Source organism: Scatophagus argus, chromosome 2 (genome assembly GCF_020382885.2).
Source record: "Scatophagus argus isolate fScaArg1 chromosome 2, fScaArg1.pri, whole genome shotgun sequence".
Classification (NCBI taxonomy): Eukaryota; Metazoa; Chordata; class Actinopteri; family Scatophagidae; genus Scatophagus; species Scatophagus argus.
This window is the reverse complement of record NC_058494.1, coordinates 5,327,990-5,340,917: the sequence shown is the minus strand read 5'-3', so window position 1 is coordinate 5,340,917 and position 12,928 is coordinate 5,327,990. Positions and strand designations below refer to the sequence as shown.

At 41.5% G+C, this 12,928-nt stretch overlaps 1 protein-coding gene across 1 annotated transcript in view; it reads right to left on the bottom strand.

Annotated features, from left to right (window-relative positions):
* Nucleotides 1–5,490, bottom strand: part of maml3 (mastermind-like transcriptional coactivator 3) — a 98,793-nt gene extending 93,303 nt beyond the window's left edge. Inside the window, exon 1 of the mRNA XM_046403199.1 lies at nt 4,166–5,490. Coding sequence (XP_046259155.1) covers nt 4,166–4,537 — 372 coding nt within the window. The 5' untranslated portion in view covers nt 4,538–5,490. The remainder of the gene's footprint in view (nt 1–4,165) is intronic.
* Nucleotides 5,491–12,928: the final 7,438 nt, after the last annotated feature.

The following is a 12,928-nucleotide window of genomic DNA, read 5'->3' as shown; positions in this document are numbered from 1 at the left end:
TAAAAGGTCATGAGTTTGATCTTCACAGCCCGTGTGCCTCCATCAGGAACTCAACAACGAGCCCTTCCCGCTTTCTAAAATACAGTGAAAATGTGACAGCTACTGATGAACATGTTGTGTTCTTTTTCTATGCCCTCAGATAACTAGGCAAAAGTAGACAATGTCACATCATGTTAAGATATTGAATACAGCCACAATGAAGTCTGACAGCACACCGGCATTAAGCAATAAAAAAAATGTTCAGAAATGTCAGATTTTGGTGTCACTCACTCAGTATCAACATGTAATTTTCGCTCTTTAGACTCAGAGTTTTGTTCTGGTGTTTAACAATCACATAAAAGGAAAAAATAAGATGAATAGAATAGACACAAATCTCTCCACCAGCAGTGCAACAGCCAGAGGATGCGTTGCGTTTTGTGTCTGTTAGTGCCATTACTAATTCTAGACAGGACCACCAACCATGAGAGTCAGTGATGTTGAGCTGATGCTCTGCTCTCTCCTGTGCAAAGGGAAAACAACCCGTTTAAGGGAAGGATGATGTTAATATACTGAAGGGTCAAATCTGGACCAGCCAACCTATGAGTGGACAAACACTGGCCTTGTGTTTAATACTATAAGGCTTTCATAAAGGAAAGACTGCACTGATGCAACTTTATTAATAAAACGAATTCATTTATCAATATTACATGAATACTAAAGTGTTGTGTTTCCCCTTCAGTAATCACTAACAATCCCAGCCTAAAATTCCTGCACTGGTTAACACCTGATGCAAGGGGTTACTGAGTGTTCTGTAGTTAGCTATGGCGTGTGTTTCGATCTGTAATACAGCACCAGATTTCCCCTCTTTGATGGACTGACCAATCACAGTTCCATCACCATTCGGCAGACAACTAGGAGTCCAGCTTTACCCTCTTTTAGTCCTCTGTGTCCACGTGACTACGAAGGTCTGCATGATGCGAATTTTCTCATCTGCCCATGACTGCCAGGCCTGAACAAGTCAGTTTACACAGGTACCCGAAGTCATAAAGCCAGACACATGTCGGCCGTGCGTATCTAACCTGTTGTATATTTGGTCCTTATGGTTTTATGTGCCTTTAATGAAGTGAATATTTTAGCTTCCTACGCACTGACAATGACAGAGAAAACTGACATTACTGTGGACGCCCCTGTTGAGGACCACTTTATGAGTATAAGCTTGTGTGTGTGTGTGTTCAGACCGTGAGCTAACAACACACCTTCAACATCCCCAAGGCACTATAATTATTGGCTTTTACAACGTGCCTGCAAGTTGAACAACGCCTGTCTCGCCCATACCTCATAGAGGTCCTGTGGACAACTAATCCAGAGCATATACAGCATCAAGAGTGCAGCAGTTCCTGTTATGTAAATGAATCCATGACTTTCCCCGTGTTAGTGCAATGCGATACATGGCAGTTGGTGGAAAACAGAAAGCGGACCTGTTGTTTCACAAGCAACCCCCTCATTATCAGACAATTACAAGTCTGGAGGTGTCCATCTTGTGAAAGTTAACATTAGCAAGATATTTGACCAATGACTGTTTCCGACCTCACTTCCTGTATGTGGTGACACTGGGAATATCACATCCCAGGTCTCCTTTACACTGTATTGAACATTTGCTACTATGCTTCTTGAATGATGTCAAAGAAATGGTGGGAAAGACAGAACGGGCTCCCAGTGTCTTCTCTTCCTTTCTCACTAATAGTTAGCCTATAAACACAAACACACACTTTCCATAATTATAGGCTTGCCCCTGCCATGACGTGGGTGTGTCTGAGAACCATTAGACCAAAGCACAGCGCACTGAGATGCACATGACAATACACAATTCTCAAGAATACCACACTAAGACAGTGTGGACCGTTGAATTACAAGTCTATCATTTCTAATAAATGACTGTAATCTGCCATACCTTGCCAAGTTGTCAAACACTTTCTTGCTGCTTATATCTCTGAGAGACACCCGGGTTTTGACGTATTTTAATCTATTTGCTTTGTGTACATTCCTGACATTCTTCAGACTGCCAATTTGCATACTGACACTGCAAATGAACCAGCACGACAACACACACATCATTTTAGCGTCATATTTAACTAAACCTTGGAATGAGCACATTTGCCACTGTACTCATCTTTTGTGTGCAGGTGAAACTGCCTTCAAACACACCTTCTCAGCACAGAATATTTCCAAGCACAGTCTGTAACATAACCCCTACAGATTAAGGCCCTTGGGGTATTTGTGTGCGTGTGCGTGCAATGTGTGCAGTCACATCAACAGCACACTTAGCTTTCCTCGAATGCCTGCTTCTGCAGTGACTACATACAGCCATCTAGCTGCAGCTCTGTTCTTCAGAAAAGACACAAGAGGCATGTTAGCCTTTCCTCTCACTTCCTTTCATCTTCTTTACAATTCATGCCTAAACAATGCCAAGAACTTACAATGTAGCATAAAAAGACTACTAATGCAGAGCTCTCTGTAATTTAGATACTGAATGTAGGGTGTATGTGTGTGTGTGTGTGTGTGTGCGTGTGCATTTGAGGTGTCACCAGGAATGCCTGGGAGAGGAGACGAGAGGGACAGAGCTGAGGGATGCCACTGTGTCTTTAAGCAGTAATCCCTCTATTCTCCGAGCATTTGTTGCCGGCCATCTAATGGGCGGTTCAGTTTAACGTCCACAAGGGCCGCTGGGAGGTCCTACACTATTAAAATCACTGCTGCTCTCTGAAGCTGGAGCTGGTCAGCCTTGCGTGGCTCTCTTAAATAATGACGGGGTCGTCGCAGAAATTAAAGACATTGTGATTTTGCATTTCAAAGGGGGTGGATCTGGGCCCATTGCAGCAACAAAGGGGATAACAATGTTGACATTCCCAACATGTATCCTTTGGTCTCTTTTGAATGAAACCGGAGCTTGGTCACAGGAGATGTGGTGTGAACAGGGAATGCTACACCGTTTACTGGCATCTGTCTCCATCTCTGTCATGCAAGTAACGACAACAAGACATCAGCGCATTTTCTTCATTTTCTTTGTAAATCACAAAATCTGATGATTTAAAGATCTGATCTGCAGACCTGCTCATCAGTAAAAACCACCAAGGATCCTCATAGGACAGCCATAAGACACTCAATAATCCTGCATATGTTACCACTGCCCCCTACCAACAGGAAATCACTGTAGCATTCCTATAAATTCTATTGTGAGTTTATTGACTCTACTGATTTTACAGTATGTATGTTTTAAAGCAACACTGCATTATTTTAGCAAAAAAGACATGCAGTTTGGTAGTACAGATGCTGCCTCTTTTTAAAATATGTCATCACTGCATTGTTTTGTTCTAATTATGAATGAGCCCTAAAAAGTTACTGACAGTATAAATAATGTTCGGTAACCGCTATGGCAGCCATCTGAAGGCACTTTCAAGTGTGAAGGCGGGTTACATTTAGTGAGGAGGTGGCTGTGATTATTGTGTGTTTGCAACAATGTGGAGACTGGCTGTTGATTTTGAGACTGTGTTACAAAGGTTACAGAACAGGCTGAAGCGCAAACTGCTGCTGCTGCCGAGTGCAAAGACGCAGTGTTGTAACGTTAATTCTGCCTGTTTTGCAGAACAATTTGCACCCAAAAACAAAGAACAAGAAAGGAGAAGTTGTTTCATGCAGAAAAAAAAAGCAGACAGGCATCCTGCAGAAGTTAGTCAAAAGTTCCTGAGGTGAAAATCTTAACTTGACAATTAGCAGTGCCTTCCAAACTTTCAACCCTCCTTTGAGCATAAAGCAGCACTGATGTTGCAAAAGATCAAATACCAGCTGTCAGACTTGTCATATCCAAATCATGCAGCATCCAAGCCCTAGCAGCATGTTTTCTACAACGAAGGTCTGGTTTTCTTTGTAAACAAAAGAACTTGTTGGCACTCTGGTTTGAAAAAAGCGAAGTGTGTGTTTCCAAAGCAATTGCCAGCACTCAGTGAGCGTGTTTTCAACAAGTTTTCACTGAGGTGAACAAGCAATAATAGTGCAGCTTGCAGCTTGGTGGGGTTCCAAGAGTATGGGGGGCAGACAGATGAAGGGGAAATGAAAAAGGGAGCGTATACACAAGTGTGCGATGTGTTGATGTGTGAGTGAGGGGGTGTCTCAGGGCAGTCGTCCTTACCGCTATGAGCGTGTTATTCCTCTGTTCCGTGGAGGAGGCAGAGTCCGCGTCCGGCTGCTTGCTCTGCGGCTGCTTACTGCTGCCACCGGCCGACTTCTTGGCCCTCTGCTCCAGACTCCGCTGGTACAGGCTGACCGTCTCTCTCCGCTCTATCTCCAGCTGCTCGGCGTGGGCTTGCTGGTACCTGCTCTCGCAGTTTACGTGGTGTCTCCGGCAGCCCTCTATCCGCTGCCTCAGCCTCTCCACCACCGTGCTGTGCTTAGTTATGCCCACCGCCCCGGCGGGTACCACGCTCCCGGCGGCAGGGTTCATGCTGTTGTTGATGCAGATACTGCCGTTGGGTCCGGCAGCGGGGGAGGCGAAGTCCCCCATCACTGGGCCGAGTGGCTGCTATTTTGGAAGAACTTTTCTCCCCGTCAAGCTCACCGCCACCGCCACCACCACCCCCTCCTCCTCCGGCCACCTCCACCTCCACCACCTAGTGTCCTCTACCGCTCTGTCTTCCCCAGCGAAGGGACCCCAGCACCCGGGCAACGACCGAAAGAGAGGACCGACAACAGCCGCCGAAGCGAGCAAAAACCGGGAAGGTTTAAAGGGCTACGAGCCTAGCAGTCATATGGTTAAGGACTCGCGAGTGACCGTTTCTTCTTCCCTCCTCGGCACTGTTTCCAAACAAACCGCTCCCGAAAACACAAATAAAACCCAGCCTGAGCGAGAGCACAGCAAGACTCAAAGTGAATTTAACAATAAAGCCACTGCCACGCTGCTAACAACTCCATTGGAAAAAAAAACAACAATAACGTGAAGGTATGAACGTTAGCAGGCACTCTACGGTCATATACACACAAACCGTCCCGCGGAGGGCCAGCAGTGGCAGCAGCAGCAACAGTCCACTCGCCGTTTTACCGTGTTGTTCTTTGAGAAAAAGTTTTGCTGCTTGAACCGAACGGGCTCCGGAGTTTCCCAATGAACTTGCATCTCATATGGTTTTGGTTTGAAAGAAATCCCGGTGAAGATGTAGTTGAGTTGGGGGAAAGAGCACAAGCGCCCTCGGTAGTCCGGTAATGAAGCGACTATAGTAGCCCAGACGGCGTAAATCGCTGAGATGGGAAGCAGTGGCGGAAGTCTGTAGTCACTGGCTGCCGCCTGCCACCATCACAATAATCAAGTCCGCTTCTCCACCATGCCAGCGGAGTGATATCAGGACAGGAGTTGAGTAACAACCAGCTAGAGGCAGTGAGGAGCCCGCTGACGGACGCTCACAAAACCCGGAATGGTATCCGGAGAGGACCGGGCTGTTCCTCCTTCCGACTTGCCCTGTGTCGTATTCAAGAGTTACACCCTCCTTTACTACAAGTTAACAATCTGTTTCCCATTGGTGAAAACTGTTCCACTAACTTGAAAGGTGGCAAATAACTAGCTTAGCTTAGTTCATCACACATTACAACATTTCTCAGACTTAATACAACCCGATTAACAAAGTCTTTGTTTTTTTTTTAGGTATTATCATACTGTTTTATTTTTGCAATCGTTTAAAAAATAATTAGATTTGACAAAGGTATGCAATTTACAGAAGGAAGAGGAAACCAAAACCACAACAACAAATGCAAGTAGTGAGAAAAGCAATTCTAATAATAAATAATAAATAAACAAATAACTAGTAACAGTACAAGTGAAATAATGAGCACACACGTCACCACCAGAGTGGTCAGGCCTGGTCTGGAAGTGTGCCTGGGATGTCCTTCTTCTTCTCCTTCTCCTTCTTTCTCTTCTTCTGTTTTGGTTTTGTGTTTTTAAAAAGTAACTAACTTCTACCTTCAGATCAAATATGATATGCATAACTGCATATGAAATGATTATAGATAAATCTTTTCAACAACAACCTCGTTTGATATTTTGAATTACAAAATGTGCTATACAGACAGTTTAACTAACTGAATTACAGGATACTAATAATATGGTATGACCTTTATTCTTGCATAGGATCAGAATACTATAATACTATTTTCACCATTTTTCAGGAACCCTGTAGTAATTCTAATAAATGCACCGCAGCCAGTCATCGTGCTCCAGTGCGCACGTGACCTGCACTATTACAACCACAAATCATCAACTCTGAGATCATTTCTCAGAAAGTAGGAGGCCTAATATCCTCCTTTGTGAAGGAACTGACAGGAAAAAGGTTCAAAAATCTTTATCTGTGGAATTATAGCCCATGTGATGCATTGTCTGGGTGTGATGTATGTTTGCTGATGCTACAGTTTATAGAAGTGATTAATGGGTTAAAGGTTTAACTTTCACATTTACGTGTTTGTTATTTACACTTCTTCCATCAAAGAAAACTGACAGTGTATAACTTTTGTTTACAAATTAAAATTGTTACAAAAGAATGAGTTATTTCAAAATTTATAAATCAAGTCAAATATTTAAACTCTGATGGCAAAGCTGCTTTTGTACTGTGCTTTTGTACCTTTGTGTACTTTTTCAACTAATTAAAGGCCAAAATTTGAGGTTAAGCAAACAAAGGGGTTAACGGGGGCTCAAACTTCAGCAAAAATCGGTTGTAGAGCAGAAGAATTGAGCTTTATTTCGAAACAGATTGTACAGAAACAAAATAGTCAGGGTTACACAGTTTACATTTCAGAGCATTTATGTGATTTTTCTGTGGCTCACAACTGACAAAAGGTGCAACAGTGGAATAAGTTTCAGTTCCATTTAAAGACCTCAGTGGTAAAGAGAAGTAGAGAATCAATGTACGTTAATAACAGCTGTTAAAAATACTCCTGCAACAAAGAGGTGCAAGAAAAAAAGAAAAGTTTTTTTTTTTTCATTTCCAGTGAGAACACTTGCGAGGTCATGTTTCACATATTTCTATTACGGATATAATATTTGAATGGTTTCACACTAACATCTTATCTGCGGTGCAGTGACCATGTGACTGATGTGTTAATATCAGATAATGTTGTGAATCACGTGTCCTTTTACGTTGCATGACTCTCATCTTCCCAGTCACACAAACACACACACACACCCACACAAATGGACTTAAAGGGACAGCTCATCACAAAATCTTAAATACTTATATTTCCTCTTACCTGTCATGCTATATATCCATCTAGATTGTTTTGGTGAGAGTTACTGAGTTTTGGAGATATCGACTGAATAGATCCATGCCTTAGAGTGGAACTAGAAGGTACATCACTTGTGAACAGCTTCATGTAGGAAATGTTTACTGTCCACCACTGTCCACGAACAAGAGACTCATGCTCACGAAGACGTGGAATGTAAATATTAATGGCGTCCTCCTCAGCTGAACTGTAATGTCAGCTAGCTTAGTTAGCTGGCCTGCCATCCGTGAGTAGAGGTAAGGTTCCTTCTGCACAATGACAGAGAAAAAGACATCAAGGTCTGTGCATTAGTTTGAGTAACCGGATCATGATATCTGGAAAGAGACTGCTGTTGAGTTTTTCAAATGTATTTTTTGACACTTTAAGCACCACACCTGAAGAACAATAGTTCCATTACATTAGGGAGAAGGCAGACAGCTCTACAGTCAGTATCTCAAAAATGCTGCAACTCACAGTAAAACAATCTATGGACAAATAGCACTACAGGTAAAAATAAAAGCAAATATTTTTGTTTTTGGGTTGAACTGTCCCTCTAATCTTATCCTGACAAATACATTTAGTTTAATTCAGTGTCACATTGTAGTGGAGGCCAAGTCTCTCTCTCTCTGTCTCTCAGTGAATGTCTCTCGCCCATTTTTATTTTTATCTGCCATGTCATGTGGGAGTTCTGAGTTCCATCCCCGACTGTTCAGGCCATATGTGCTCCCTTGTCTCTTTCTAACCATCCCACCAGCACACAGTTTTGTACTCACACACACACACACACACACACAGTCATTCATCCTCTACACGTACTGTAGACCAACAGAGACATGGCTGTGCACACTCACACATATGCAGTACACACACTCACACAGCCTACATGGCAATTCAAACATGGACAGCATGTGTCTCTGCTTCCATTCTGCTGGGAGTTATTCATTTTGGTTTCCTGTTTCGCTGTTAAAAATTATAAATGCAGTGATTCTTGGATGACAGTGTGTAGTGTTTTTACTTTAGGATAGCTGTTTCAGAACATCTACAGCCTGTTCATCACATTTGATGATTTGGATGATGTGCAAATGCTGTGTCTGCATTCAGACACATTTTTACTTCTCTCTTAGTATTTTGAAACCAGAAGATCATCATGTCAAGATGCTTCAGTGAGGAAACTACCATGCATGTCGATATTATACCCACTGGTTTGCTCCTGACCCTTTAATATGAAGCAATATATCCTTTGGATCTCTCATCAAAAACTCTGTGCCTTATAAGCAGGGATTTTCCCCCATTCAGATTTTTGAATTTGACTTATTTCTAGATGCTGGAAGGATACTATAAAAAAATTTGATAAAGAAGCAATGCTTGGAGAAGTAAATATAATTCTGTGTATCACAATATCTGTTTTACCTTTTATCTTACTTGGGCCATCATTTTGTCTGACACATTAGATTTCATGACCTCAGAATTGCCCCACTGTTATAAGTTGCCATTCAAATTTAGTGCAAATGGCAGATAAAATTCTCCAGTCAGGTGGCATTAAAAAGACAGTTCACCAAAATCAAAAAAACATATATTTCTTTTTATCCTTGGTGTTATTTATCCATCTAGGTTGTTTTCTGTGAATTGCAGAGTTTTGGAGATATCGACTGATGAGATGTCTACATTTTCTTGAATATAATGGGACTAGATGGCACTTCACTTTTGAAACTTGTGAAGCTTCAGAAGTTTCATCAGTCATCATGTGCTTGTTGCTTCCATTGCATTTTGCTGCATTTTGCTTTTATCGATGCCTAAACTTTTCCACCTCAGCCATGAGTACCACCGTTTTTGTGATATTTCAACTTGTTTCTGAATTGCCAGGGTTTCCAAACAGTTCTTTTTATTTGTAAATGCACATAAAAACAAATGGGTGAAATGAACACTTACAACAACCAAAAACACACCAAAAATCCAACTTGTCTCACCACTGTTAAAACAATCAAATTGTGCACATTTTAAGACAAGCGAAAGGTTAGCTGAACTGATTCAGTTATTTTGAATACTTGTATGAATGTCTCATTTGTGGACTTTTGCTGATTTAATTTTAAATCTGATTTAAGGTCTTCTTGGAAAGTGTTACATTCCACAATGTTTGGCTGAGTCTTACAGGGAAAAGTCTTGTGGAGCACAGGAAGGGCATGGCAGCAAAAGCAATTTATCTGCAGTAAACAGTAGAACTAAGAAGTTAACCAGCAGTTAGAGGCTAACTGAATGGAAGGGAAAAGCACAGAACAGAGATGCAAATTAAATCAAATGAACATCCAAGAAAAAAAATAATCATAGTAATGAAGACACTGTCTGATCTCCAACTAAGCTGTGATCCCTACAATGCTAAACCAAAAGAACAAAAACATACATCACCAAAATGTCAAAAATGGCAACCTCACATTCCTTGACAGAGACATGACAGTGACATGGAAAGAATAACAGTGGCAGAAGAAAGTTATTACGATGTTTCTTGCTATTTCATCATCCCCATCCACCAGACCTGAAGCCACGAGGATTTTCTTGGAACATCTTGGCTTTCTCTTTGCTTTTTAGATGGAGGAAAGGCTTTGATTCACTTGTTGTTGTTCTGGTTGAGTAAGAAGATGTCTCCACTGTTCCTGGGCAAAAATATTGGCTCCTTTTTACATGCTGATAGTGCACCCACACCTTAGAAGTGAGTGATTCCATGACTGAGAGAATAGCTTAGATTTGAGCCAGTGACTGTGGAATTGAAATTCAATAGTTGATTCTTCCATCAATGATTTTTATATTTGTGTCAGGAACAAATACACTGTACCACTTGGTTATTTGGCCACAACTAGGACATTTCCTTCAGACATACATAATGTCTATAAGCCAATGAAATCTCACATAAATTGGTGTGGTATGGTAACCCCATAAACAGCTGTCCACTCATGATAATACTGACAAACTGCTAGCACAATGTCACAAAAAGTATTGAGATTTGGCTTACAAATATGAAGCTGCACAGACTGACAGGAAAGTCTCACACCTCTGAATTCAAGGATCAGATTCAGAGCTTTTAATGTAATAAGCTTTAAAAAAAAGTGAGAAAACTATTAAAAGTTTATCAGGGAGTTTCTAACTGCACATTATTATCAATTATCAGTCAGGCGTGTGGTTACTAGTTCTGGCTACAGGCTAGCTGCTAGCTTTACCGATCTGAAAATGTCTGAAAACTACTCATTTTTGGTCCTTTCAAACAGTAAACAGTGATGAGGACTCCCCTCGTCATTGTTTTCAAAGTCAAAAATGGTCAAGAAGGATAAAGTGCAGATGAACATGGAACCAAGTATGTGCATACGTGCAAGGAATTTGACTTATTTTTCATTGCTCTCAGTGTACTTACACAGGAATAGACATAGAGCTGAGAACAAGGACAACTGCTGAACAATAAAGGTAAAAAAAATAGTCAGGACTATAATTTACCTAGGTATCTGAAAAACAGTTGTATATAATCACCAGTAACTCACAACATAAAGTATACATACAAGTCAAGTGTTCACATATACAATTGGTGGAAAGAAATGTTGTATAGATATGTATACATAAAGCAGATGATTACATGTGTAAAGCATTTGAATATTTAAATAGTCAATAGGATTCATCTTTGGGTGCTCATTAATATCTGTACTTAAATTCACAGCAACCATTCAGTAGTAGAAATTCATTAAAATTCATTCTGAACCAAACTGTTGGAGTGCCCCATCATCCAGCAGTCCAACTTAAAGATATCCCTACAAACACATCACTAACATGGCTAAAAATGAACCTTGCAGATTTTATGTATTTTAATGTAGCTTTATAATTTTGATTGCATTGTTTGTGCAGCATTATTCTTATTTCTACATGTGATTAAATCAGCTTTAGGCAGTTCCCTAATAGGAGAAGTAATTCGTTTTTTTCTGTAGCAAACACACCACAACATGTGATTCATGTTCCAACAACCAAAAAGTATTTAAAATCATTGTTGGGAATTATTAGTCACTATTAGAATGTCCTTGCTCACTTTTAATTTGTTGTTATTGTAACTTTCTCCTCGACTGCCCTGAGCATCACAATCCATGACCATTACTTTACGTCATATCTACCAGCTAGTTCTACAAGTACGATTTGATGAAAATATTCAGCTGTGTGTCCATGGATGTGTGTGTGTGTGTGTGTGGCTGTAACCGGCCTTCTGGTGCTGCCGGTTTAGTGCCTCAGGAATGAATGGAATGTTGTTTTACACACGCATACACACGCACACACACGCACACACACACACACACACACGGCACAAATGAACCACATTCTCAAGCGCTTCCACCATTTTTCACTCAGTCCTCTCTGTTTCTTCTCCCTCTCTGCTCTCCTACAGATTTTCTTCTTTTTAAATGTGTTTTATAGTGATATGGTTTTATTTTCTATTCATTTTGGTCCTGTGCACGGACACTGTGGGAGTGGGTGGCTGTGGATATTGAGGAGCGTCCAACTGCATTTAAACTCTAAAACAGTCATTGTTAGGTTAAAATACACGTTAGCCACCATATAAAAGCTCCAGGCTGAGCTCTCTGTGATGCATCAGGATAGTGTTTGCCTATGCTACACTGTGTGACGTGCTGCAGATGTGTTTTAACACTTGCAGTTTTATTAAGGAGGACAATTGATTATGAGAAGTTAAAGTGATCATCAAGAGATGTTCCACTCGATCTGCCTCTGTATTGTTCACTCACACTGAAACACAAAAGATCATTTGCTGTTTGCTCTCAAACAAAGGAGAGACATGTTTTCTTTTCTCATTGTCATGCTGGTTTGTCTGCTCACGACATCAAGTGTGGGAGTTAAAGAATGAGTTTACACAGAAGGTATGGAGACACACACACACACAAAACGCACTTGAGAAATGAGAGCTGGAAGGAGGTATTGAGTGCTGTAAAAATCAACAGACCAAACAACAATGTCTGGCTGCACGTTACTCTCTTTGTTACATCATATAAACCAATCAAACAGATTCAGACACAAACATCCACCCCAAAAAAAGAAAAAGAAAAATGTGCTTAACCTAATTTGAAGATTTCCTCCCACAATGACACTACACATCTCCTCCTCCTCCTTTTATTTTTCCATGCGGTCTTTTCTGTCTTCCTCTGTGCTCACCGCATCAACTTCTGCAGTGTTTTGACGTTCAGGCCTCGCCGTTGACCCTGTGGTGACCTCCAGCACACGCTGGGTGATACCCACCAGGAGAAGGGGGCTCTCCTACCCTACGGGCTCTTCCGGAGACTCCCCTCCCTGGAGTGGCAGAAGAGAGAAGAGAGAGCTTATTCTCCTTCTCCCTCTCTCCCAGTGGAGAGGTTGCTGGGCTGTTGCACTAGACCGTCTGTCTCTAAATATTTAATGTACGCGGCACTGCCTCTGAGAGTGAGAGTGAGATAAAGAGAGAATCAGGGTGGTTGATATATTGATGAGCCACAGGGAGGGCAGGGGACTGCAAGGAAGGAAGGAAGGAGGAGGGGTGAGAAATAGAGGAATAAAAGGAGGACCGAGGACATGGGGATGTGAGAGACAACCTTGCTCAAGGGCACACTGATGGTGTGTGTTAGTGAGGGAGTGGAAATATTTG